This window comes from Doryrhamphus excisus, linkage group LG7 (genome assembly GCF_037039965.1).
Source record: "Doryrhamphus excisus strain RoL-2023G ecotype Guam linkage group LG7, RoL_Dexc_Guam_v1.1, whole genome shotgun sequence".
In the NCBI taxonomy this organism is placed as follows: Eukaryota; Metazoa; Chordata; class Actinopteri; order Syngnathiformes; family Syngnathidae; genus Doryrhamphus; species Doryrhamphus excisus.
This window is the reverse complement of record NC_136363.1, coordinates 11,608,597-11,636,159: the sequence shown is the minus strand read 5'-3', so window position 1 is coordinate 11,636,159 and position 27,563 is coordinate 11,608,597. Positions and strand designations below refer to the sequence as shown.

The following is a 27,563-nucleotide window of genomic DNA, read 5'->3' as shown; positions in this document are numbered from 1 at the left end:
ACTCCATCTGACCGGCCACCCCCCTACATCGCTCTGCCCCCTTCACTGACAGAGGCGTGCCCGAGTACTTCCTACCTTCGAGACGAGACGTGACATCGGTGCAACGTATTAGCGAGCTCAAAAAGGCGTCAATGGTAGTCCCGCCTCCGTCCTGCTGCCCGGTGTAGCATAGCACCGCTTTCACGTGGAATACACACATGAAAATATGCTGGAATAAAAGCCTAGTGGTATAGTACAGTAGTGACATGGACCGGGGTTCCTCAGGGCTGCACGCTAAGCCCATTGTAATTTTTGTAGAGTTGACTTTTGATACTAAAATAGAGTCAGCGAGTTGAATATTCATTCATTCATTTTCTACCGCTTTTTCCTCACGAGGGTACAGTTGTCTTTGGGCGAGAGGCGGGGTACACCCTGGACTGGTGGCCAGCCAATCACAGGGCACATATAGACAAACAACCATTCACACTCACATTCATACCTATGGACAATTTGGAGTGGCCAATTAACCTAGCATGTTTTTGGAATGTGGGAGGAAACCGGAGTACCCGGAGAAAACCCACGCATGCACGGGGAGAACATGCAAACTCCACACAGAGATGGCCGAGGGTGGAATTGAACCCTGGTCTCCTAGCTGTGAGGTCTGCGCGCTAACCACTCGTCCGCCATGCAGCCTTGCTGGCACCCCCGCCCCAAACACAAAAAGAGTAGAGAATGTTGTGATAAAAACCTCCGTCATTTATCAGTGATTTAGAAGCGCGGACGTAAGACTCATTGATAAAAACACATGGAGGTCTCAGATTGTGCTGGGGTTGCGCTCGTTTTAACTGACGCTCCTCCGTCGCTGCAACAAAAACCCAAACGATAGCAGCTTGTACGGCGCTGCAGGGTCATCAGACAAATATGACATCTGTGCTCACTAAGTTAAATGTTCAGTATTTATCCGTGACAGTTTGACTGACATTGTGTTGCTTTTTGCCACCAACAAGTTTGTTGGTGAAACAGTGACAGTCAAACTGAAAAACTCGAGTCTCCGTGGATTACTTGTGAGTCTTTGGAGAGAATCAGTGAGTGAATCAGTGAAACTCCAGTCTTTCCGGAGCGCCCGTTAGTCAGATAACATTAGGTCTTTGTGTAGCACCAATGAGTCTTGAGTCTTAGTTGAGTGCCTGTGAATCATTCATTCATTCATTCATTTTCTACCGCTTTTCCTCACGAGGGGTGCTGGAACCTATCCCAGCTGTCTTCAGGCGAGAGGCGGGGTAGCCAATCACAGGACACATATAGACAAACAACCATTCACACTCACATTCATACCTATGGACAATTTGGAGTGGCCAATTAACCTAGCATGTTTTTGGAATGTGGGAGGAAACCGGAGTACCCGGAGAAAACCCACGCATGCACGGGGAGAACATGCAAACTCCACACAGAGATGGCTGAGGGTGGAATTGAACCCTGGTCTCCTAGCTGTGAGGTCTGCGTGCTAACCATTTGACCGGCATATTATTTCACTATGACTTAATTCATTGGTTAAAGTTATTCATTTTAGCAATACAGCATCATTTGGGAGGCCTGTTGTGATGGCCGATGTTATCTCCTGCTACTGTAGAGCCACTATTTAACATCTGCAGGTTTTTCCAGGCAGGTGTGAAGAACCGATGGTATCTCAAGGTCCTTCCTTATCTCCTCCTCCTCTTTGCATCGCTGGAGCCGCAACATAATGATGAATGGCCGCCGATTTTCCTCCACAAGGTCATCCTCGTTCCCATATGTGCACGTGTGCCGTGTGACATGACGGAGGTGACTTCATCACTCAGGTCGATTGAGTAATGATTGATTAATGTTGTCATCGCGATCATCACGTTGTAGTGCAGTGGGCGGGGGGGGGGCAGGCTATCCAAATACAAAGACAGCCGGGATAGGCTCCAGCATAATAGCCACCCGAATCAGGATAAACGGCATAGAAAATGGATGGATGGAATTTTTGTGTTTTTATTAGCTTTGTTTGTTTCCAGCTCAAATTGTATGGCAAATGCCCCCCCCACCCCCACCCCCCAGGGCCGCTTGGATGAGTTTGTGGGGTCCTCCGCCTGACGTCAAGATGCACAGAAGTTCCCTCAGACCCCTTCCAAAGTCTTCCCAGGAGAGGGGTGTCCCAATACTTTAGCCCATCCAGTGTTGTCTAATTCATGATGTATCTTCATCCCAGATCTTTGTTGCTTGATGGTTACCAGGCAACCCCCCCCCCTTCATCATCATCTGCAGCCTTCCTTACAGTACATGTCCTATTTCTTTTTGGATCTGTGTGTGTGTGTGTGTTGCATTGTTTGGTTTCTCGCTCCTTCTCACCCCCACCCCCATGCATTCTGGGGATTACGCAACACTTGAGTGTGCATGGAGGGGAATGGAAGGAGCAGAAAAGAGAGAAAGGCAGGGAAAGACCTTCATGATTCCCACTTTTCACTCCCACACGCATCCTTGCCCACCTTCTTCTCCTCTCCTCGCCAGCCCCCTCCATCAAGGTCGTCCACAAGGTTGCTCCAGACACATTTCTCGGTACTGTTGCTACCAAAGCGGAGCCAGGCCTTAAAGAGCAGCACCAGTACATGAAATCAGGAGCATTTCAGCCATTTTTAATGCTGACCAAATCACTATTCATTCATTCATTCATTCATTTTCTACCACTTATCCTCACGAGGGTCACGGGGGTGCTGGAGCCTATCCCAGCTGTCTTTGGGGGAGAGGCGGGGTACACCCTGGACTGGTGGCCAGCCAATCACAGGGCACATATAGACAAACAACCATTCACACTCACATTCATACCTATGGACAATTATGGACTATTCAATTTTTTAAAAATCTATAAAACATTTAAAAAATCTATAAAAATATAAAATTTTGGGGGGGACAGAAGTCCCCCCAAAATAGGCCTAATGATGTCACTGTGACCATGTATCTATTGGTGTATCGGAGGAAACCTATACTAACCCCACACACAGATACCCAAATGGAGATCAGAACACGGTCTTCCTGACTGCGTGGCCAACATGCTAACCACTAGGCCACCACCTTAGGGTCCTAATGGTGGTACCGTCGTAACCATAAAGCTGCATTAGCCCTCTGGACAGGGCATCTAAGTAACCCAAGCAGAGTATTTGGTGGAGCATCTCTAATGGCAGCTGCTCCGTGGCTGGAAGGTAGGCAGCTCGGCTCTGGTCGGCGGTGGAGGCGGATGATATCGCTTGCCAAGACATTTGCAGCAGTATCACTAAATATTCAGGTCGCGGAATGTTGTAGTATTCACATCACCTTTACTCGGAGTGTACTCATCACATTGTTATCACTGGCGATGTCCGTGTGTGTGTGTGTGTGTGTGTGTGTGTGTGTGTGAGGCAGCATCAAGCAATGTGCCGTGAACACTGATACACATTAAGGTTGCATGACTGAGCGCAGACATATCCTGCAGTTACACAACTGTCAGCTAAGTGGGTCCACACACACACACACACACACAGGGCCTGCTATCATGACAGGTGCTTGGCAGGTGTTGCACACACACTTTAATGTGATACACAACCTGAACTGAAGGTGTGTGAATCCGTGTAGAACGTTCCTGAAAGGCGAGAGAGTGATACCTTCTGGTCAAAATGGTTTCCTCGCCGCCCAAAATGCAACAACGTGTTACCTTACATAACTCAGCCTTCAGACGAGGCCTCTTTTTTGGGGGCACAGACAACACTTTGTCGTTACGTAACAAAACACACTAACGTTAAATGAAGCTCCATCCTGCCTTCTCCGATAGCTTTTTACCTCAGTTAGCATTTTTTTTAACAAATGATGTCTTCATTTTGTTTGGTTTGTTTGTCATCATATTACCACTTTTTCTTTAATATTTCAAAGAAAAAGGGGCTGCACAGTGTTCAAGTGATTAGCACCCAAGTTCAATTCCACCCTCGGTCATCTCTGTGTGGAGCTTGCATGTTCTCCCCGTGCATGCGTGGGTTTTCTCCGGGTACTCCGGTTTCCTCCCACATTCCAAAAACATGCTAGGTTAATTGGCCACTCCAAATTGTCCATAGGTATGAATGTGAGTGTGAATGGTTGTTTGTCTATATGTGCCCTGTGATTGGCTGGCGATCAGTCCAGGGTGTACCTCGCCTCTCGCCCGAAGACACCTGCGATAGGCTCCAGCACCCCCGCGACCCTCATGAGGAAAAAGCGGTAGAAAATGAATGAATTAATGATTATGATATAATTGATGACTGTCCAGTGGACAGAATGGTTGCAGAGCTTGAGCAGCGGTTTAGCAGTGTAGATTGTGTGTACTTGTGTAAATTTAATGGTGGCCTAAAACAATTGAGTATCTCTACTAAATCTGTGCAAAAGCAGGAAAGTTATATCTTGCTTCTTGTTCCTTATTTGTTTTTTGGATTTTTTTGAATGTCTACTACATTCATTCATATCCTGTGCATCTCCAGGGGGCTAAGTCCTCAGAACCTAGTGACGCCCCTGCATGGTCTACAAGTTTTTGGACTTATTTACTTAAATGAATGATGTATTTCATAAAAAAATGGTATCAATATTTGTATTATTGCTTTGTTCCATAGAAGTGATGGATGGAGCAGCTGCAGCAATGACAGGAGGGGCTCAAAATCAGGCCATGTTGCAATTATGACGGAGGCCAGTATTGATCCCCCCACATACACACAGACACACATTGTGTTGTATAAGGTATGTTGTTCCGTCAATCATCTGTGTGTAGTTGGCTCGTGGGTCCATTGGTGCTGCGTAATTGTCTAATCCACCACAGCAGGTGCTGCGTACAAAAATAAAAGTTGGTGAAGCTCCAGTTAGGCCGCATAAGACCATCATAGGGTGTCGTTCTTTCACCCCCATCCCCTTTTTTATTATAAGCTGCATGGCGTCTTTGTCATTTAGCACCTCTGAGAAAATGAGCTTAACTGTCTGTTTTCTTGCCCCCCCCCCCCCCCCCCCCCAGTGTCTGCGGTCTGTCTGTAGGCCTAACGGTGCACCAACTTTTATAACCGGTGTTATGAAAGTGATTAACTGTTCACTTCTTGTACATTTAGAGCATTTAAAAAGCCTCCTGTCTTGACGCCCATTGAGAATCTGCCCATTTTTTTAAACTTTTTTACATAAATACGCGCCAAAACCTTTCCGATGTTTTGTTTGTTAAACTGTTACCTAGATTTTTTGTGAGACTTTAGCAGAAATTACTAACTGTAATGAGTGTCTTTTAAAGTATATTTTATTCCAGGACTTAACTTGGATGGACGCTAGATCACTAATAATTACAATCACTAATAATTTTCTACACATTCATGATAAAAGCAGACTGGTAGTTGGAAATGTAATTTCATATGAAATCACGCAGGTCTTGCTGTATTTAGTCAATCCTCTGTGAGCTTTGTTTTCTTCCTCGGAGTCGCACCCTACGCACTGTGAGTGCTGCATCATTCGCGGAGGGACACTGCATCTGAGGAGCAGGCGAGCATCTGTCCGGCTCTACTTTCCAGCGGCATCGTTCTTTTGATGGGAATTTCGGCTCTTATAAGGGAGCCATTTTTGTTAGTTCGGCTCTTTAAGAGACGAATCTTTTGACTTACAAATTAATCATCAATTTTTTGGTTTAATTTATATTAGTCTATTACCTAGTATTGGCACATTCCGCACGGCATTAGTGGTTTAATATTTAACATAAAAACAGGCGAAAACCCCCAACACGCTCTCTTCAAAGAACCTTCTGTAGGAGCCTAATCGTTCGCGAACGACCCATCATTCCATCGTTGGCTCCTCCAAGGGAGAGGTTTGTTAACAAGAACCCTCCAAATAGAGTCCAATCTAACATTTTATCTCACTAACGCCACCTTTTAGGGCACACTTGCCATTTTTGGGCCACTTGCCCTTCTAATTTATTAGCGTGTTTAGTAGCGTCTCATAAGGGCTGTCAGGTGAAGGGAGACATTTTTTTCTTGTCAGCACAGACTGCCGTTTTGGACCGGACCCCGCCTAACGACGAGTGTACCTGGTCGAACCAAGTCCGTCCCGAGCGACTAATCCTCCGAGGACAAACGACATGGGGGTAAGATTGCCGGTCCTTGTGATGTAGTGTTGAATAACCTCCGCTAGCTTGTCGTTAATGCTAGCTAAAGTTGGTGTTAAAATTGATGACATTGAACGTGACCAAGCTAGCAACAACGTGCCGCCGCCCAAAAAATTTATTGTCGTTTTTTCCCCTTTAAAAGACCTTATTTGGGAACTGTAATGAACGCAGAGGGGGTGAGCCGACCTCGTTTGCGCCACATTTGTTAACCAAGCCGCAGCTTTCTGTATGACTTGAGTAATTAGAGTAACGCGTTACATTCATGTATGCAGACACCCAAATCTAACACTGGTTATATCACAACCACAGTCGCATGGTTGTTGTTTTTACCGTGGTGTGTGTCAGTAAGTGGGAGGAACATAATTTGATAGCAACCACATAATACTGTAAGTAGTACTGTAACGCAAAAGTAACTAAAATAAATACTGCTGAGGCCATTCAGTGAATATTAGAAACTCGCAGCAGTTATGCTGTGAAATATGTGTGAAGTGGTGACTGACTCCTGTGATGACAAAATGGGTGCTGTAGTTCTTTCATTCACACTTGTAGTCCAGTATACCCCGGTCTTTAATAATAATAATAATGACTTTAATAATGACTAAAAAAAGACCAGATAATGCTTTCTGTAATGCATTTGCATGAACTTGCACTTCCCTGTCACTACATGATGCGTTCTGCGCACGTGCTGGATTGTGTTCATCACTTGACTTGGAAAGGAAGTTCGTCATCCAGTCACCAGCAACATTCAGGAAAGTTCTGAAAGCACAAGCCACCCAATCATATTCACAGTCCTGTCATGTTTTCTCATAGAGGTCAGGTTCCAATAGTCATGCCAGCAATGAAACTGTTGTCTTTTGACAAGCTATTGGACGATGCCCTGAGGGATACGTGCTGGTCGTCTACAATCGTGCATTGGTTGCAGTAATAGTCCTGGTGTATATTCACTGTGCACGGCAGCCCGTTCTTTTCCAAACTCTGGGACGAGAGAGCATTCAGGCCCAGACTGCCGATCTGACACGATTCGTGGCGTTGTCCGCTAGCTCGCCCAAGGCCAGCTCAAGAGACGAGGAGAGCTGTGTGGTGGTGGTGGGGTGGGGAGCATCGGTTTGAAAGTGCCATATTTAGGATTGTCACCATGGAGGAGGGGGTCCCGGTGAACAGGGGGGACTGTCCAAGCATCTGAGGTTGTTTGATCGGGGCCAATCAATGGGGATCCAATGATGTTCAGCGTGCTCGCTGACAGAATGACGGGCGAAGGTCAGCAGCCGCCATGATTGACACGGATTTGGAGGCTGGACATGGAGGAGTTGAGAAGAAGGCCAAGGACTCACCTTGATGAGAGTGGAGGATTGTGGGAAAGGTGTCCAAGGAGGCAGAGGGGAATGCTGGGTAGCTGCTTTGATGAGAGCACAGTGTTTATTTGCAAGGGAAAGAAAGACAGATAAACACAATTGGATAGAAAAAGTCATAAAGAGGATTGATGGTAGCCATCATGCACTTGGTGTGAAAGCCAGCATGGATGGTGTGTGTGTGTGTGAGAATAGATAAGATAATATTTCATGCAGTGGTTCTTGTTAATGAGATGTCACCGTCACGTCTTTTGTTCATTTCAGAACAAATGATCATATCTAGCACAGATTAACTCATTACGAAGCACTCCATCATTGGAAATTGAAGTGAAGGACTAAAATGGCTGCCCTGCAGCACAAGGACATTAGAACCGTGTTTCCCACCCTTAGCTGAGCGAAGGCCCATATTTCACATTAGAAAATTCTCACAGCTCAACACCAAGTGTGCCAAGACTTATGCTGGATCCCAATTCCACCCCTTATGCCTTATCTTAGGCCTTACCCCCCTCGGTTTTACACTTCCACAAGAATGAAGTGGTGTCCCAATTCTTCCAAAATCAACGGGTGGGGGCCAACTGTGTCACTGTGGTCGTCCGAATTTACTGATTGATTCATCTGGCATCTTGCGTCCTTAGCTTTTATATACATACGCCGCAGTCCTGTCAAACCGTTGTTGATCCACATCTGCTCAAGATTTTACAGCAATGTAAATGTGCATTACAGTTCAGTACAGGTACGATACTAATCACATTGTTGAATTATTATCTTTTTCCTGTCATATTGCATGGCAGTACCGAATGTTGCGGCCAGCATACATATGGAAGATGCTTCTTTAGCTGTGTGTGTGTGTGTGTGTGTTGCATAATGTGTCAATATTCTATCAGGTCTCTCCCACTAGTTTCCATCTGTGCGCGAGTGTGAGAGATGAATCGATGACACGTGGATGTGACGGCCCAGAATGCACTGTGACATCACATCCACACATTCTGTTGTGTGTGTGAGATGTGTGTGACTTCAGTCGTTTTTGTGGATGCTGCAGCATCATCATCATCATCATGGCGTTGCATAACACACTAGGTACATCTTTTATTTATTTATTTTAATCCAACAACCACCTCTCTTGTGTGGTTTAACTTCAATTATTTAAAAGGTTCCTAGTGATTGGATTGGATGTTGCTAGGAAACCTCCTGGCCAGCCATTGGACACTAAACCCTGTCAATCACACCCTCCCAACAACTGCCATTTTCTGTTAGAACTCGCCACACTGCAGGTAACACTGATGGCGGCTAATTACCACACCTAAATGTGTGTGTGCATCATCATCATCATCATCCTCCTCCAGTCCTTCTCATCAGCATAAACAGATGGGCATTCCGAAGGCAGGCGAATGTAAATACAGAGGGAGTGGGTGGTTACGAAGGGATGGATTATGGGACCCCCCCCACCTCCTCTCGCGCTGCCTATCTGCACCAGATAGCGGTTTCTAGGTCGGCCGCTCCACTGATCTGTGTGGTAATCCATGTCTTTGTGTGTGTGCGTGTGTGTGTGTGTGTGACATCAGCAGGCCGCCAATCAAAACCACAGCTAAACAATCTAAACTGGATGATGCCGTCACTCGTCAGATTGTGGTTTGTATAAAGAGAGTAATTGTATCTATGTTTTTTTTCCTCATCCAATTTCCAACACTTTAATAAATTATATTTATTCATTCATTTCGACAAACAATTGACCAAAAGTAGACTAAAACTTTTATGGTTTTCATTGACTAAACCTGGACTAAGACAATCGCATATATAACTAATGAAATGGCTGCCAAAAACAACACTGGAGGCGGGGTGGTCCACCATAATGAAATACAATACATAGGTTTTATAATAAGTGACGTACAAGTCATTTATGCAAAATCTAGCAAACGAAGCAAATTAATGCTCCATGAATCACATCACATCATCAATCATGCTCCAAGGAATATTAGGATTATGGAAATGAAGAAGTAAATCTGCATTATTGATGAGACTCATTAGTGGTAAATTGCCGGCAGTAGCAGATAGGCTCTCTGCGGAGAAGATGACGTGTTGTGAAGTCTGGTTGTAAATGGTCGTGTTATGCTCCACTCTGAATTATTCACCAGGATCAATGTCTGATTAAGAATGCAGATGCAGCAGGGAGCAGAGCGGATATATCCAGCTAATGCTCAATTAAGTCTGCCTTGTAGAACATCTGGACGCACGTGGCCTCCTGGTTAGTAACCTGTTGTATCTGCATTCACTTCTATGGTAGCATCTTCTGTAGTTCCTCTCATCTTCAGACAACTTCCTGGAAGCCTCTGCAGGGTAAACACTCGGGCCGAGACTGACAGATTATTATTGTTCACTGGGTTAATCTGCCAGTGTAGTAAACAGCTGTAATCTGTCGGCCTGCCGGACGCCGCCTGACAGATGGCATGGCACGAGCATCATGCATCACACTATGGAGCCTTTGGCTCACACCCTCCGTCCAAATCATGCAGAATGCCGTCATTAGGCTTTTTCACTCCCCGATTTTAGCCTTAGGTGCTACATTCTGCACTACATGCTAATTGTATGCCTTCTCGTTTGTGCTGATATCCGTCCACAGGAGACCTTGCTGTGAACTGACTGTCTCCATGCTGCTTTCACTGTGATTTCATTGTGCGAAAACATTCAACAGGGGTGTTAATATGAATTTGTAATTGTCTCATTATAATATTACGCATTTACTTGCATTATGGAGCCTATCCCAGCTGTCTTTGGGCGAGAGGCGGGGTACACCCTGGACTGGTGGCCAGCCAATCACAGGGCTCATATAGACAAACAACCATTCACACTCACATTAACCTAGCATGTTTTTGGAATGTGGGAGGAAACCGGAGTACCCGGGAGAAAACCCACGCATGCACGGGGAGAACATGCAAACTCCACACAGAGATGGCCGAGGGTGGAATTGAACCCTGGTCCCCTAGCTGTGAGGTCTGCGCGCTAACCACTCGAACGCCGTGTCTTTTGGAAAGTAATACATACAATACAAAGTAATACATTTTTGAAAAAAAAAAAAAAGCGAGGGACCACTGTAGCATGTTCTGTTCTGTAATCAGTACTGTATGTTTGAACCTCTCCAGAGTTCACTTTGACCCAGAAAGTCAAAAGAACAAAAGGCAAGCTTATTGTACAGTCAAGCGCTCACAGGAAGTATAGCACTAGTAAGGATGTTACCTAAGCATTATGTTCTTGTCGCCATGACAGTACGGACGGTCAGACAGCTACCGCGTGGCTACCACGCAAGACAAGGACGAGAAGGAGTCTCCCAAGAAAAAAGGAGGCAAGGACATGGACGACCTGAAGAGGGAAGTCCCCATTGTAAGTCGGCTGCTTCCCTGCTTGATGCTTTGCTTTTGTGTTTTCTGATGACTTGTATGGCGTGGGAACCGTCACTGCAGCCTCCCTGGAGCAATACAATCCAGCCCTGTGTGTTGTTTACACCGTCTCGTGCTTCTTCACAGGACGTTGGTTCACATTGTTGGATAACATGGATGTTTGCTCTTTGTAGACGGAACACAAAATGTCTGTGGAGGAAGTTTGTAGGAAGTACAACACTGACATCGTCCAGGTGAGTTCATATAAAAGTCTGCACAGGTTGTCCTCCTCTGTTTCACAGAGGTCTCTGGCAGACATTTTGCAATTTCCAAACTGTGAGTGACTTAGGATTTAATTCAGGTACATTAGAGTTCCATTTTACATCCCAGCTTAGGAGCGGAACGGCTGTTATTTACTGCTATCAATGGTTACATTCATCATTTCACCTCGTGCAGGGTCTGACCAACGCCAAGGCGGCAGAGTACCTGGCCAGGGACGGCCCCAACGCCCTGACTCCGCCCCCGACCACCCCGGAGTGGGTCAAGTTCTGTCGCCAGCTGTTTGGCGGATTCTCCATCCTGCTGTGGATCGGCGCCATCCTCTGCTTCCTGGCCTACGCCATCCAGGCCGCCACAGAGGACGAGCCTGCCGGGGATAACGTAAGTGGCGGAGAGGCCGGACATTTGACCAACACCCGCATTTATTTTCATTCCTCGCGTGGCGTCACAAAGAGCTGACTCATGGAGAGCCGCCGCCCGGGGAAGATGCCGCATCAGCGGTCGAGCAAGTGGTATGAGCTGTTAAAATAACAGCAGTTGACCCCTCTTTACAGTGACGGATCACAGCCCGCCACAGGGACTGCTTGACTCCTGCTATTTGTCATGACTGCCTAAGAGGGGGGCGTTCGCAGGTCAAAGGGCTAAATGGACTGGGGCTAAACTGCTATGACACGCACACATGCACACTCATCACCAGTGAACAGAACACTTGGTCCATCCCAAAGGGCCAACCTGATCAGTCAGCACGCTGACATCATAAGAACTTTCTTGAGTGTAAGCTATTCATTCATAGGTCAAGGCGCTGATGGCCTTACCTACTGTCGTTCCTTTCCACGTTTTTGCAGTTGTACCTTGGTATCGTGCTGTCAGCTGTCGTCATCATCACCGGCTGCTTTTCCTACTTCCAAGAAGCCAAGAGCTCCAAGATCATGGAGTCCTTCAAGAACATGGTCCCTCAGGTACTAAGCACGCTCAAAACACCTCGTTGCGATGTTTCCTCTCCTGACTCGCTGCTCTCCTCCGCGTGTATTCCAGCAAGCTCTGGTGATCCGTGAGGGTGAGAAGATGCAGATCAACGCCGAGCAGGTGGTGGCAGGTGACCTGGTGGAGGTTAAGGGAGGAGACAGGATCCCCGCTGACCTCCGCATCATCTCCTCCCACGGCTGCAAGGTGGGCCGCAAACAGAGCATGACATGTCACCGTACTGGGACCGCAGCAGAAACGTTATCCTATTTCCTCATCCTGTTGTCGTTGCTGGGTCTAGGTGGACAACTCCTCCCTGACTGGCGAATCAGAGCCTCAGACCCGATCACCTGACTGTACCCATGAGAACCCTCTGGAGACCAGAAACATTGCCTTCTTCTCCACCAACTGTGTTGAGGGTCAGTCTTTTGCAGCCGTTGTATTCAGATGTCCAGATTTGTGATGTGACGTATCACACACATGGGCCAGTGCATGGGGCCCTCTTGTGGTAGCATGGTTACATTACATCACTTGAGAGGAAAACCATACTTTTGGGGGGGGGGAAACCACAACACGCCAGGCTAAAAATAAAATAAAAATAGTAATAACAATGTTGCTGTAGCTTGGTTAATCTGCAGGCCACATGATGTAAATAGCCGTTTTGGGCGTTTTTTTCAGAAGGCTTTATATATGCATAACATTACATGCCCATCTCGTTTTTTATCTGTTTTTATATCAATAGAACACCAACAGCAGAATGACGTGTGTTCATGTCTCAAATAAGGGCTGTGGATGATGGGCAAAAAACCCTCCTTTTTAACTTCCTTTAACTCTCTTTGTCCTCCATCTTTACGCAGGCACAGCACGTGGTATTGTGGTGTGCACGGGCGATCGCACCGTCATGGGCCGCATCGCCACCCTCACCTCGGGCCTGGAGACCGGCAAGGTGGCGTATTCCCCATTTTTTAAAAATGTATTTTTTATTTCATAATTCCAATTGTCATCTTGATCTGAATGATCACAGACACCCATCGCCAAAGAGATCGAGCACTTCATCCACATCATCACCGGAGTGGCCGTCTTCCTTGGCGTGACCTTCTTCATCCTGTCGCTCATCCTGGGGTACTCCTGGTTGGAGGCCGTCATCTTCCTCATCGGCATCATCGTCGCCAACGTGCCCGAGGGCCTTCTGGCCACCGTCACCGTGAGTAGGAGCCGAGAAGATGTGTGGACGTGGGGCCTTTTTTAATGTCAAACCAAGATCAGATGTTTTATTTGTTGTATACTACGATGACCCTGCATGGTCATTCACTTGATGTTTGTCCGCTTGACTTCTCTCTCTGTGCTTGTGTTGTTTCAGTGATGTGTGTAGTTTGTGGTGTGTTATGTCTTGTGTGAGTGTGTGTGTGTGTGTGTCTCTCTCTCTTTTGCAGGCCAGTCGCCTCTGCTGTCTGCAATGACACCAGCTAGCTCATGTAATGATGCTAATGATTAACTGAACCGGGCTTCCCCAGCTTCTGTTTGGCCCACATGACATGCTGTAGTGCTGTAGTTGTGCATCATGTTCACGTAACGCTACGCTGCTCTGCTTCACTGCATCACTCACTGCAGCCTGGCCTGTCAAAGATGCTTTCAGTGCATTTTGCTGGAGAAGGTTGTTTGTTTTGGGGGTGTAGGATGCACATCTTCAGGTGTCAGTTTTGGGGGCGGGTTTTTGAGGTACAGTATGATCCAGTGGGATGGCTCGGAGCCTGGAGATGTTCATCAGTGCTGGGAGCCTCACAAAGAAGCTAACACGGTTGACTGTGCGCTGGCCTGCAGGTGTGTCTCACGCTGACCGCTAAGCGGATGGCCCGCAAGAACTGCTTGGTGAAGAACCTGGAGGCCGTGGAGACTTTGGGCTCCACCTCCACCATCTGCTCCGACAAGACTGGCACCTTGACCCAGAACAGGATGACTGTGGCCCACATGTGGTTTGACAACCAGATCCACGAGGCCGACACCACTGAGGATCAGTCTGGTACGATGCCGCTAATCCAAGGGTGGCCCGCGGCACTTTCTAAAAGCATCATTTCACCGACAAAACCCTGCAAAATGACAAATAAACAGCTGTAATTGTATGACAATAAGTCAAAACATTAAGAGAAAATAGTTTTCTACGTGATAAAAATTACAATTTCACCAGCTATTAAAGAAAAAAATCTGAAAATTTTTTAAGTCATAAAATTAGGAAGTCAAAATAGTATTGGATTAGAGCCATAATGTTACGAGAGGAACATTTGCAAGGAAAAAAACAAGGGTTCATAGTAATAATGGACTTTTGACATATCACCAAGATTAGATTAAGTTTTTTCTCTCCCCCCCAAACCCTAATGATAAATCACTTTCCCCATCGTCTCTTCAGGCTCCTCTTTCGACAAGAGCTCCACCACGTGGGTGTCCCTGGCCCGCATTGCCGCCCTGTGCAACCGTGCTGTGTTCAAGGCCGGCCAGGAGGCCTTGCCCATCCTGAAGCGTGAGGTGGCCGGCGACGCCTCCGAGTCGGCCCTGCTCAAGTGCATCGAGTTGTCGTGTGGTGCCGTCAAGACAATGAGAGACAAAAACAAGAAGGTCGCAGAGATTCCCTTCAATTCCACCAACAAGTACCAGGTTTGTGGCCTACTTCTGCAACCCAAATAGCCGGCTTATACAGATAATAGACGATGTTTCCCACAGGACTGCAATCTATCTGTGACGGAAATGATGTCATGGTAATAAATGGGGTAAAACTCAGCTCTTTGGTTTGTGTTTTAGGGAATGTGGAACATCATGTGTTTAAACCTTATTTAACAACAGAACATAACTTACAGGAGCACACACACCGGCGATGGGAAACCCTATATCATCTTGGAATTTGGTGCTTTGTCACACACCTCATACCCTCATTCCGTCTCGCCAGCTCTCCATCCATGAAAGTGAGGAGGAAAGCGACAACCGCTACCTCCTGGTAATGAAGGGGGCTCCAGAGAGGATCCTGGACCGCTGCTCCACCATCATGCTGCAGGGCAGGGAGCAGCCCATGGACGACGAGATGAAGGAGGCCTTTCAGAACGCTTACCTGGAACTGGGGGGACTGGGAGAGAGAGTACTGGGTAAAGATGACGCTCAACCGAGCAGAAGCTGTGCCAGAACCAGTGAGGGTCCCCGGACCTTATCAATATGTTCTGTCTAATGCCACCTCCTTAATCCTTCCAGGGTTCTGCCACCTGTTCCTGCCAGAAGAGACTTACCCGAAAGGTTTTGCCTTCGACACGGACGACGTCAACTTCCAGACCGACAACCTTTGCTTTGTGGGCCTCATGTCCATGATTGATCCTCCCCGTGCTGCTGTACCTGATGCTGTGGGCAAATGTCGCTCTGCCGGCATTAAGGTGGGTTGGACTCACACCTTGATGTGTCATCTGCTTCCATCTTTACCTTGTCCTCATCCTTCCCTCCTTCCCTCCTCAGGTCATCATGGTGACCGGGGACCATCCAATCACGGCCAAGGCCATCGCCAAGGGTGTGGGCATCATCTCCGAGGGCAACGAGACTGTGGAGGACATTGCTGCACGTCTCAACATTCCTGTGAGCCAAGTCAATCCCCGGTAAGAGACACTTATATAGAGTATGCATTGTTGCATTTTTTACTTTATGTCTTGACCCCACTGGGGGGGAAGGAAATGCTTTGAAAGACTATTGATGATATCACTTACCAGTACTGTACTGTATCTGCACTCTACAGACTGAAATCAAAACTGATTGGGGACCCTTTACTTGTAATACAGCGACAGTTTTAAATCTTGGCTGTTGTAGGGATGCTAAAGCCTGCGTGATCCACGGAACAGACCTGAAAGAGCTGAGCCAGGAGCAGATGGACGACATTTTAAAGAATCACACGGAGATTGTCTTTGCCAGAACCTCCCCTCAGCAGAAACTCATCATTGTGGAGGGCTGCCAGAGACAGGTCCATTTACATTAACATCCTAGAATGAACCATAATGGTCATGTTGGGGTGGAATTAATGAGACTTACAACATCAGCGTACCTCCTTGATGTCAGGGGGCCATTGTGGCGGTGACAGGCGATGGCGTCAACGACTCTCCCGCCTTGAAGAAAGCAGACATCGGCGTTGCCATGGGAATCTCTGGCTCCGACGTGTCCAAACAGGCAGCAGACATGATCCTGCTGGATGACAACTTTGCCTCCATCGTGACTGGAGTTGAGGAGGGTGAGGGAAGATAAATGAATATGACAAAGAAGAGGAAAAAGGCTGGCATGATGTCCTCAAGCTAACAAAAACATTTGTTTGCAGGTCGTCTCATCTTTGACAACCTGAAGAAATCCATCGCCTACACGCTCACCAGCAACATCCCCGAAATCACTCCCTTCCTGTTCTTTATCATGGTCAACATCCCTCTTCCTCTTGGCACCATCACCATCCTCTGCATCGACTTGGGAACTGACATGGTGGGTCCTGCATGGCAATACTTGCTTTTACGGTGCATACTTTATATAGCCGCTAGGTGGCGATGTTATACAACCATCCGTGTATCCTTTGTGAAACGGATAAACAGAAGTATTGGGACATGGCCCACATTGGGCAAAAACAACAGAAAAGGGCAAAAGCAAATAGTTCAACATGTCTTTTCCAAAAGGACATTTGGCAATTGCTAGCTCGTCCTGCATTGCTGGAAACTACAGGGTGATGAGTCAAAGGGCATCAGTATGATGACGTCATGTGTCTGACTTTTCCCTAATCAGGTGCCAGCCATCTCTCTGGCCTACGAAGCAGCAGAAAGCGACATCATGAAGCGTCAGCCCAGGAACCCGCTGCGGGACAAACTGGTCAACGAGAGACTCATCAGCATCGCCTACGGACAGATCGGTCGGTGCCTCATTTTGTAATACTGCCTTTATTTCACTAGTTTCATGTAACAAACCTGTCTTATGTATTCAGGCATGATCCAAGCTCTTGGAGGCTTCTTTGCCTATTTCGTCATCATGGCTGAAAATGGCTTCCGGCCCTCTGTGCTGATGGGCATTCGTCTCAACTGGGACGACCGCTCCAACAACGACCTGGAGGACAGCTACGGCCAGCAATGGGTGCGAGGTGGCGTCCTGGTGCGGGGAAACGCCCACCTGGAAAGGAATAAAAATATTCTTTTAATGTTCTTCAGACGTACGAGCAGCGCAAGATAGTGGAGTTCACGTGCCACACGGCCTTCTTTGTCAGCATCGTGGTGGTGCAGTGGGCCGACGTCATCATCTGCAAGACCAGACGCAACTCTGTCTTCCAGCAGGGCATGAAGTGAGTCTGTGGTTATTGTTATTATAAGCTGTCATATTTAGCAATGGGTCTGTTTTCATCAAATTTTACTTTCTACCAGCAGCCACTAGGTGGGAGGAGAGAGTTTACTTTTGATAAAGGAAAACTTGTGGGGATTTTTGGCCATCATCCACAATTTCACACATGAACACACGTCTTCCTCCTTTCTGTGTGTTTTAAAGTTATCAGAACAGCTAAAAAGGGGCAGCTAAAATACACGTAATGGGACACACCTATTCTGTCTTGAAAGCCTGCCGAGAATACCTTCAACACGTCCAAAAATCATATTTAAAATAAAATTTGGTCATTTAGATTGCGTTCCTGGCTTTGCTTTACATACAGTACATAGATTCACAATATGATGTATTTATTTTTTATGTGTTAGTGATTAGAAGTGTTTGTCATCCAGGAGGCTGCTACCCATGTAGCCGCATCTCTCGCTTGTCAAACCGGATGTCTGTTTATCATTCACAACCCTAAACCTTAAACACTGAATATGTTTAGTATTGTATGCTTTTTTTTTTCTTCTTTTCTCGTTTTCATGTGGTGTCATTTTCACACAGGAACAAGATTTTGATCTTTGGCCTGTTTGAGGAAACAGCCCTCGCTGCCTTCCTGTCCTACTGCCCCGGAATGGACGTGGCGCTGCGCATGTACCCCCTCAAGTATGTGTACCCCCTGCAAGTGGCACCTAGGCATGGGCCCGACTTACGGTTTTAAAGGTATACCACGGTATGAAAAACGCTAAAATAGTGTGTCATGCCGTTCTACGGTATGAGAGAAAGTGGAGGTCCAGTGCAGCCTCTGTGTGGAAATACTTTATCATGTCCTTTGTTATTGCCCGCAGTTGGAACTGCATGGGCTGAAACCACGGGCATGAGTCCAGCAACTTAACCGGCTTTGCTAGCATTTGCCAACAACAATCACATGACCCGGAAGTAGAAGTGAATGAATAAAAAAATGCACATTCATCAGGCAGTACATTGAACGTCATTTATTATTAAATGTAATTATGTTATTACCTCACAGCTAGGAGACCAGAGTTCAATCCCACCCTCTGCCATCTCTGTGTGGAGTTTGCATGTTCTCCCTGTGCATGCGTGGGTTTTCTCCGGGTACTCCGGTTTCCTCCCACATTCCAAAAACATGCTCGGTTAATTGGCGACTCCAAATTGTCCATAGGTATAAATGTGAGTGTGAATGGTTGTTTGGCTACCAGTCCAGGGTGTACCACCCACCCCAGCACCCACCGTGACCCTCGTGAGGATAAGCGGTAGAAAATGAATGAATGAATGAATGATACACTTCCATTATGTCCTATTATATTGTTTAAAAATGAGCGTTCCAGTATTATTTCCGCTTCTTTTCAATAAAGATATTTCAAAATAACTCATTTTAGATTTGTAATTCTAATACCGTGATATCATATCGGCCCATGCCTAGTGGCACCAATTCATTGGTTGCTTTATTTTGTCATTCATCACTCTCCGCTAATTCTCCTTGCCGTGCTCGCTCAGGCCCAGCTGGTGGTTCATCGCCTTCCCGTACAGTTTCCTCATCTTTGTTTACGACGAGATCCGAAAACTCATCCTGCGCCGAAACCCTGGAGGTAAGGCACAAACACAAAGGATTGTTTATGTTCATGCGAATAAAACCGGTTGTTTAATGTGTGCTGACTCTGCTGTCTTGTCGTCTTCTTCTTCTTCCTCTTCCTCTTCCTTGCGTCTGCAGGTTGGGTGGAAAAGGAGACGTACTATTAAATTATCAACGCATCATACAAACGTCTCATCCTCCTCCCCCCTGCCTCTCCCTTACCTCCCACCCTCCTCTCACTCCCTCACTTTCCTCCCGGTACCCTCTCTCAAGCCCCGCCCCTCCCACGCTCGCACCGACAGCTGAATGGCGTGCGAAGGCGGGAGGCCGTCCATCGTTGTTTACATTTAGATGAGTGCACGTTGGCATGGTAACGAGGCGCCCGCTCGACAAGATGTTTACTCTTTCTCCATCCTCTTCTAAGAAAAGAAAAACCAAAAAAAGAAACACGCCAAGATGTTGCTAGGACCAACAACAGAGGAGGAGAGGATGCTGGCGTGGGACACATCCTCTCCATCCCTGTACATACTACATCCAGCACGAGCCTGCCATCCGCTGCCGTCGTGCCCATGCTTGTTGCCATGGCGCCTGAAGCCGCCACCTCTGCTTTCAAAATCAAACTGTTCCGCCGCCATCGAGTCCACGCCAGCTACTGCCAACATACCAGCTGGCGAGGGTGGGGGGGTAGTTTGTTGTTTTTCTTTGCATCCAGCTTCTGTATCACTGCCGTCTTCATCCCTCCTTTTTCTATCTACTCACTGCCAATCTTCTACTGCCGCTCCTCCTCCTCCTCCTCCTCTTCCTCCCTATCAACGAATCAATCTCACCCTGGAAAGGTCACTTCCTTCTACACCAAACCCTTACTGTTCCCCCTCCCTCCTTCTTGTCTTGTTGTTTTTCTAACAGACTGTGTGTGAGTGTGTGTTTTTTTTTAAGATGTTTTTTTTTCATTTGAACATCTGGGAGTGAGTTTGACACCCGCTCAGTTTCATTTGAACGTGACAAAGCACACCGTCCCCCCCAAACCCCTCGTCTCAACCCACCCCACCTGTCTTATCTGTCCCGGTTGGTCCAGTTTGTGAACACCGTGCAACATCCTCCACCGTCCTCGTGACCCTCTTTCTCCCACTTTTACCCCCCCTTTACCTCCTCCCCCAAGCCCCGCTCCCTTCCCTCCCCATCCTAACCCCATCCTGTTAACAAAAAAATTTACAATCTTTCTGTGTCCTGGGAAAAAGAGATTTCGTTCCGATTTCATGATTTGAACCTGTGTAAAAGTGCAACACCTTCACTTGTGAAACAGCAGCAAAAAAAAAAACAATAGAAGAAAAAAAAAGAAATAAAATAGAAGGATCTCTCTTTTTCACTTTGCTCTCCAGTTTGTTTTTGTGTCATGACAATGGAAATAAACGCTGTGAACAGTTGTTACTGATGTCCCACGTGTCCCAGCCTCTCTTTTGAGAAAAAAACAGAGGAAAAAAGTGCTGATAACCATGAACAACACTGACTGTGAAGCGCTACGTACATATGTCTGTGTCCTGGATGTTCAGTACAACAGAGCTCAAGCTTTGCAGGCCAAGAAGAAGAGATTCCGAGCTGCTTGATTCCCCTTATGTGAAGCGGCTCCCAAGATGTGTTCCTAAGGTCAGGGTGAGTGTTGTGTTGGGTTTGAATGTTAAATGTACAACTTTTAAAATTAACCTTTTAGTCATCTCTTTTTTTTTTCAATTTTTACATTTTAATAAAAATTTAGGAGTGCACGATAATTACTGGGCTGATATGCGGGAACGATGACGTCATATGATAACTTTCCAAATAGCTCTGATAATATAGCACTCCTTTTTTCTCCTGCCTTTTACTGCCTTGTAATGTATTTACATTTTAGTTCCTGTAGCCACTTTTATGCTTAAACTAGGCCAGGAATACATACAATGTGCTTAGATATGCTTATTTTTGGAAAAAAACACAACAGAATGAGGTTGTGATATTTCCTGGAAACAGGAAAACGGCATACTGCTCGCAGGAAAACTAATGAAACCCCAGCTGAGCTGAATGGAACTCTAACTACAAGCCACTGACGGGTGCCGTCCCCAGCTCCCTCTAATCACAGTCAATTCAGTCCAAACAGGAAACAAATGCCATAAAATGAAAGCACCAAAAAGGAAACAATGGCAGAACAAGAGAAAAGTTTAATAATTATGAGTGCGGGCAAATCAAGCGCTCCCTCTCTCTTCTGCCTGTTGAACTTGCCCTAAGCTCACTTGTAAACATTCATTCATTTTCTACTGCTTTTCCTCACGAGGGTCGCGGGGGTGCTGGAGCCTATCCCAGATGTCTTCAGGCAAGAGGCGGGGTACACCCTGGACTGGTGGCCAGCCAATCACAGGACACATATAGACAAACAACCATTCACACTCACATTCTTACCTATGGACAATTTGGAGTGGCCAATTAACCTAGCATGTTTTTGGAATGTGGGAGGAAACCGGAGTACCCGGAGAAAACCCACGCATGCAAAGAACATGCAAATTCCACACAGAGATGGCCGAGGGTGGGATTGAACCCTGGTCTCCTAGCTGTGAGGTCTGCTCGCTAACCACTCGACCACCGTGCAGCCCCCACTTGTAAACAAACATTCACTTTTAGAGCAAGGACGTTGTACCAAATTCTCCACAATGAGAGGGAGAATGGAGAAACACATGGAGCACTCAAAAAACCTGATCTGCTACCAGGAGCGGCAGTCAAACAGGCCAGGAATTAAACTATTAACTAATTTCTAAAGTGTAAAAATAGGTCTTGAGTCAGGATGTAAACATTTCTATTGCGGTAGCAGCTCAGGAGGTAGAACATTCCACATTGCTGGAGCCCGAATAGAAAAGGCTCTAGAGCCTGCATACTTCTTTCTGGCTCTGGGGATTAGGACAACTAGACAGGTACAGTTGGTCAAATCCTAATTAGTTCCAGTCCTCCTGTAAACCATAGTAGAGTACATGATTGAAAACGAGGTGGAGGTTGTACTGGACTCATCAGGACTGCTTACCTCACTGCAACATTTTCTGGACTGGTGACTTTTACTGCAGTTTTTTCATAACCATGACTCTTCTGCACGTTTGAGGTGTGTGTGTGTGTATGTGTGTGTGTGTGTGTGTGTGTGTGTGTGTGTGTGTGTGTGCAGGTGAAGATCCTCGTGGAACCATGCTGAACGGAAGCATACAGAGCTGGATCATGCAGTTTCAGGTAGGACACTTTCACTTCACATTGCTGCTGAGTGTGTGTGTGTGTGTGTGTGTGCGTGCGTGTGTTGTAGTGTTTCATGAATACTATTACAAGGCTCACAGAGCAAGCGAGTGCTGCTGCCTACTTCACACACACACACAGGCTTGTAAGCGAGGACATAGGTCACCTCTTCTGTCTTGATTCCTGCTCTTGTTCTACTTAATGGCACACACTCAAACACACAAGCACGCCTTATTGTCACGTATAAGCACCGCAAGGTCAGCTTTTGTAACCCTTTGTCTCCGTGGTGACCGTAGCCATCGCGGCGAGTTACTCACGGAGCATTCAAACAATATCAACTGTGGAAAGTCTCAAAAGGAAGACGTCATTAAAGGCAGAATGATAATGTCTCTTCTCTCGTCTGGTCATGGCCACTTAGGCATGGCCGGAGATGCTTGATATCGGCTTTTTTTAGTGATACACTAATCCCTCTTTTGGGGGGTTCATCGGTTCCAGATCACAAAGTAGGATCCTTTATTTATAAATGGAATATTGTAGTAGTTAGAGCATAGAACACTACCTTAACGACTTTCATATAGGCTTTTTAACATTATCAGAGCACTAGGACATGAACTAAAACCCCTGTAGTCCCTGTTATACACCTATTACACGATATAGTAGATATAATAAGAGAATATAAGACAAGGGCATTTCATAAATTAACATTGTTTGAGCAAAATAAGACAAATACAAGTTGTAGAAAAAGTACTATGTTTACTTTAGACCAGGGGTTCCCAAACTTTACCAACTCAGGGCCCACTTGAAAATCTAAAAATGTCTTAGACCTATAAATATTTATTTAAAATTGTGCAATAAATATTTTACAGTAAAAATAATTTGTTAATTTAATTAATTTATAAAAAATAATATTTGCAAAAATAATCATATTTTATTATATATATTTTAATATATTTTATATTACTCTATCATACTATCATATGATATATGATATATATATTTGATATATGATATATATTGTCATATGATCTATCATATACTATATCAATTAGGACAAGATAGTCTTCATGAATTCACAAATAAATTAAAAAAAATAAATGTTCACATTTACCATGTGGGAAGGCGCACCTTTCTATGCGGCACAAACATCCATATGAGTAGTGCAACATTTGAAACGTTTCACAAATACAATCAGTGAAATTGTAAACCAGACAGCACCAGATAGATATCTGATGTCATCTATTTATTCTCCACATTATTATTTATTATTATTTATTATTATACAGGAGCCAGGCAACGACATTTCGATAAATAGATGACATCAGATATGAACAATGTACAGCGTATAATTTACTGTAATTTACTGTTTACTGTAACATGAGCCTTACATTTACGGAGGTCGAACACATCCTGTGCTATGAAAGCGGAACGGTAACAAATGTATATTGTCGTTTATTGTCATTTTATAACACAAACCTGCAGCTTTTTTTTACAGAATACAACGCTAAACATTAGCTTAGCCGAGGTACTTGGTGTTTTTCTTAGACACGCAAGCACTACAGTCTCTATACTTAGAGTGAAATAATGAAAAACAGCATGTAACAGAAACACATTTCCTCAGACATACAACCTTTCTTCTAAATCTCACACACACACACACACACACACACACGCCATCACTCAATCTCCTAGCTGATTACACACACACATCTTCCCATCTCCTTCCTTCTATAAAACCTTTTCCTCTCTGGTATAAACACACACACACTAACACATTTTTCTTGTGTGTGTCCAGCCCCCCGCCCCTCCCCAACACGCAGCCTCTCACCCCCATCCCCCACCCCCCACCCCTTCCCCCCCCAGTAATCTGGCTGGCCCGTGGCCTCCTCTCTCTCGCTCCACTGTTCTGTGTGATAGAATATCGATCGGTTTGCCTCGGCTCGGCGTGAGCGGGAGGGGATTGGGGTTGTGTGTGTGTGTGTGTGTTGCAGGGGGGCTGTGGGGTGGGTGTCCGTGGTCAGACGTGCTCCATCCAAGGTTGTTACCACAGCAACGGCAGGATGGGTCAGAGGGTTGCCATGGCGCCTAGGTCACGGGGTCACAGGGAGGGGTCCTGGAGGGCTCTCATGTGTTAATAGGGAGGGGCGGGTGGGTCTGAGGGTTGACACAGAGGTATTGGACCTGTTAATAATGGATGGGCTCAAAATTATTATGATATTGTATAGCAGCTAAAATAATGATTAAAGCACTACATCATTGTAGTAAAAGTAAGGATACAGTACTTATCTTAACACTGTATATTTATATATAAATATTTATAAATATATTAAAACATATTTATATGTGTTTATAATATTGGACTCAACATAGCAAGATACATACGACAATTTCAAATATATAAGAATTCACATGAGCATATAGAAACATTTTAGCTCTATCATTCACATCACATCAACATTACAGAGATGATTTTTGAGAATATGCAATAAAAAAAAACAAATAGCTGCTCTGACATTACAATATTCCCAAATTCTTATTCATTTGCCATGGAATAGAATTTCATCCATTGTGTAAATAGATTGCTAAACGTCGGAGCTAATCCAATCATTCCCAAATGTAATAAACTCTCTGGTTTGGTCGCAGACGTACTGAGGATGAGCAAGATGAAGGGGATGCTTCTTCCGTGAAACGTGTCCTCCTCCATGTTGAGGCGCAACGGCTCACATGTTCGGCATTCCACCGCTGGGGAGCGCGCCAGGCTCTCCCGCAGCAGGCTACTGCAGACGTAACATTTTGAAACCGTTTGAAACATCGACAGTAGAGTCAGGTAGGTTGACGGCACCGAGAGGAAACGTGCGCTTTTTAGGGAATTTTGCCCATCGTCCACAGTCCTCATGTGATACATCAACACACACCTCTTATATTATAAAAGAAGCAGCTCCGCCTCCAAAGCCTGCTTTTAAAACACCTCCAAATATCTCCAACAGGGTTGTATGCTGGGAGCATGGAGTAGGTTCACTGGCGTCATTGGGCCTATTTTAGCCCGCCTAAAATGTTCTTAAGCCCCCTAAATAATTAGATATCTTTTATTGATTTTTTTTCCACAAAAAAATCCATATGACAGGGTCCCCCTAAAATGTTCTTAAGACCACCTATGTAAATAATTTTATATTTTTGATTGATTTTTTTTTCATATAATAGGGCAAAAGCAGGCTAATACTAGCCTACTACTACTAGTAGTAGTAATAATAATAACAAGAATAATGATGATAGTAATAAAAATAGGCTAATAAATAATATAATAATGATTATGATATAATTGATGACTGTCCAGTGGACAGAATGGTTGCAGAGCTTGAGCAGCGGTTTAGCAGTGTAGATTGTGTGTACTTGTGTAAATTGAATGGTGGCCTAAAACAATTGAGTATCTCTACTAAATCTGTGCAAAAGTGGGAAAGTTATATCCCGGTTCTTGTTCCTAATTTGTTTTTTGGATTTTTTTAATGTTTTTTTTTATGTCTACTACATTCATTCATATCCTGTGCATCTCCAGGGGGCTAAGCCCTCCCTGTCCTCAGAACCGAGTGACACTCCTGAGTGGCTTCATGTGGTATTTTAGTAATTGGACCTATTTTGGTCATTTTTAGCATTAGCAGAACTTTCTAGGTGTGTCCTATTACATTAACTCTTAGCTGTCTCTTTTTAACTGTTAATATATAGAGGATCTTGGACTTGCATTTTTGCAGTAGGTCCTTAAAAAGATGCCGAATGCTTTTGTCGCGTAGAGGATCTTTGAAGGGCTTTTTGGTCAGTAAATTGCTGACCCCAAGCTGCCTCTTTTTATCTGTTTTTATAACTTTAGAAAGGAGAGAGACGTGTGTGTTCATGAAGGATTTGGGATGATGGGCAAAATTCCAAAGCAAAGTGCGCTTTTCCTCAAAGTCTTTAAACGTCCCGATACGTATCTTGTCGTCCAACTGTGACCGTTTGCGTCCTCTCTGCTCCTACGCGTCTCGGCCATGTTAGACCTCCAAGAAGTGAGGTTAAAATGTCTATCACGCCGGTGAAGACACTGAGGGAGGTTTTTTTTTTTCTGATGCCGTCGTCCAGGAAGAGGAATGAACTCCTTCAAGCGTGACCTCTTTTCCTGGTGCCGTAACGCGATTAAAGGTCAGCCACTCAAGCACATGTAGTGGTTGTGACCCCCTCTGAGGAAGTTGTGTCCTCAACAGTTCCATTAAAACTTTGTCCATGTTCCCAGAACTTTTCCACCTTTTTGACGGTCTTTGCATCTTGCCGGGTATCCGATCGTCTTCTACGAAAGCACCAGAAGGAAATGACTTCCTCCCAGGATGCTGAGCCTCATTACCTGCTTGTGTGTGTGAGACGGCTGCATCGCTATGGCAACAGGGAAGATGCTGAGTGCAGTGTGAAGGACATGTATTGATTAAAGGTGAGTGGGTTTTATTGTCTCAGTTCATTATACGCATTGTTTTTGTTTTTTTTTTCCTTCCCAACTTCCTTGACCTTTGCGGCTGTCGCCTCGCGTTCTGAGAGAACCTTCCATGAGGCCCAAAAAGTCGGCATCCAGCGAGGGAACGCGGGCAATTCCCAAAGGGAATGTCGCTTGCGCGTCTCCTTGCTCACCTGCTTTGTGTCGCCGTCTCGCGTCTTTCTTTGCTGGAAGCTTCCAAGAGGCCAGATGGGCCTCCAGCTCCTTTTCTTCTCGGAAAAAGAAGGGGGGGCAGCGCACGTGCCGAGTACACGGGTGGGGGGGGGGTTGCGGCGTTTAATGCGCCTCCTCCTTTTCACCTCCCGCATCCTGCTCCTCCTGGCCCCCGTTGTTCTTTCACTCCGCCGTCCTTCCGCCACACACGCGACCCCCGTTAGCTCCTCTTCGGACACCACCACCCCCCTCCCCACCAACCCCCGCATCCCCCATGGAGGCACAGTGCAAGTGGACAATAAGACACTTAAGATTCCTTGCAAGTTTGCATGGCTACATAGAAAAAATGTACCGAGCTTCTTTTATACTTTTTATTTTATTCCAAGGATGCACTCACCGGCCACTACACAAATTGATTGACACTAGCACAAAATATTCCTTCAATATTTTAATTATTCGATCTCCTTTTGTCAACTTTTACTCCTTCATATCATATTAAAGTTCTCAATAATTATTAGTTAATCATTATTCCAGTATTATTTTTAAACGTGATGTAAATGTGATGTAATTCACAGCAACTTCCAAGTGAAGCATTTCCATCATATCGCCAACAAAATCATCTTTTTATTTTTTTTGC

General features: G+C 45.6%; 1 protein-coding gene across 2 annotated transcripts; it reads left to right on the top strand.

The window, feature by feature from the left end:
* Window positions 1-5,733: 5,733 nt before the first annotated feature.
* On the top strand, window positions 5,734-20,458 carry atp1a3a (ATPase Na+/K+ transporting subunit alpha 3a). 2 transcript variants are annotated; one of them, XM_058046587.2, is made up of 23 exons: window positions 5,734-6,103; window positions 10,735-10,848; window positions 11,039-11,098; window positions 11,301-11,504; window positions 11,969-12,082; window positions 12,159-12,293; window positions 12,388-12,505; window positions 12,944-13,032; window positions 13,111-13,290; window positions 13,908-14,106; window positions 14,491-14,735; window positions 15,025-15,217; window positions 15,321-15,496; window positions 15,576-15,712; window positions 15,921-16,071; window positions 16,167-16,335; window positions 16,420-16,574; window positions 16,869-16,992; window positions 17,065-17,210; window positions 17,285-17,415; window positions 17,997-18,098; window positions 18,951-19,042; window positions 19,165-20,458. In XM_058046587.2, exons 1-23 carry the CDS (start codon window positions 6,098-6,100, stop codon window positions 19,191-19,193), a joined length of 3,069 nt encoding a protein of 1,022 aa, XP_057902570.2. In that variant the 5' UTR covers window positions 5,734-6,097; the 3' UTR covers window positions 19,194-20,458. The 2 variants fall into 2 exon arrangements, with proteins under 2 accessions (XP_057902570.2, XP_057902571.2); XM_058046588.2 differs by lacking the exons at window positions 5,734-6,103; window positions 10,735-10,848; window positions 11,039-11,098; ... (4 more) ...; window positions 12,944-13,032; window positions 13,111-13,290 and adding an exon at window positions 13,447-13,561.
* Window positions 20,459-27,563: the final 7,105 nt, after the last annotated feature.

What these genes read in the sequence shown, in the direction of transcription:
- atp1a3a (XM_058046587.2), top strand. An exon ending in ATTCCACCAACAAGTACCAG is followed by an intron (nt 14,736 to 15,024) that starts GTTTGTGGCCTA and finishes CCGTCTCGCCAG; the next exon opens with CTCTCCATCCATGAAAGTGA. An exon ending in GTCTTCCAGCAGGGCATGAA is followed by an intron (nt 17,416 to 17,996) that starts GTGAGTCTGTGG and finishes ATTTTCACACAG; the next exon opens with GAACAAGATTTTGATCTTTG.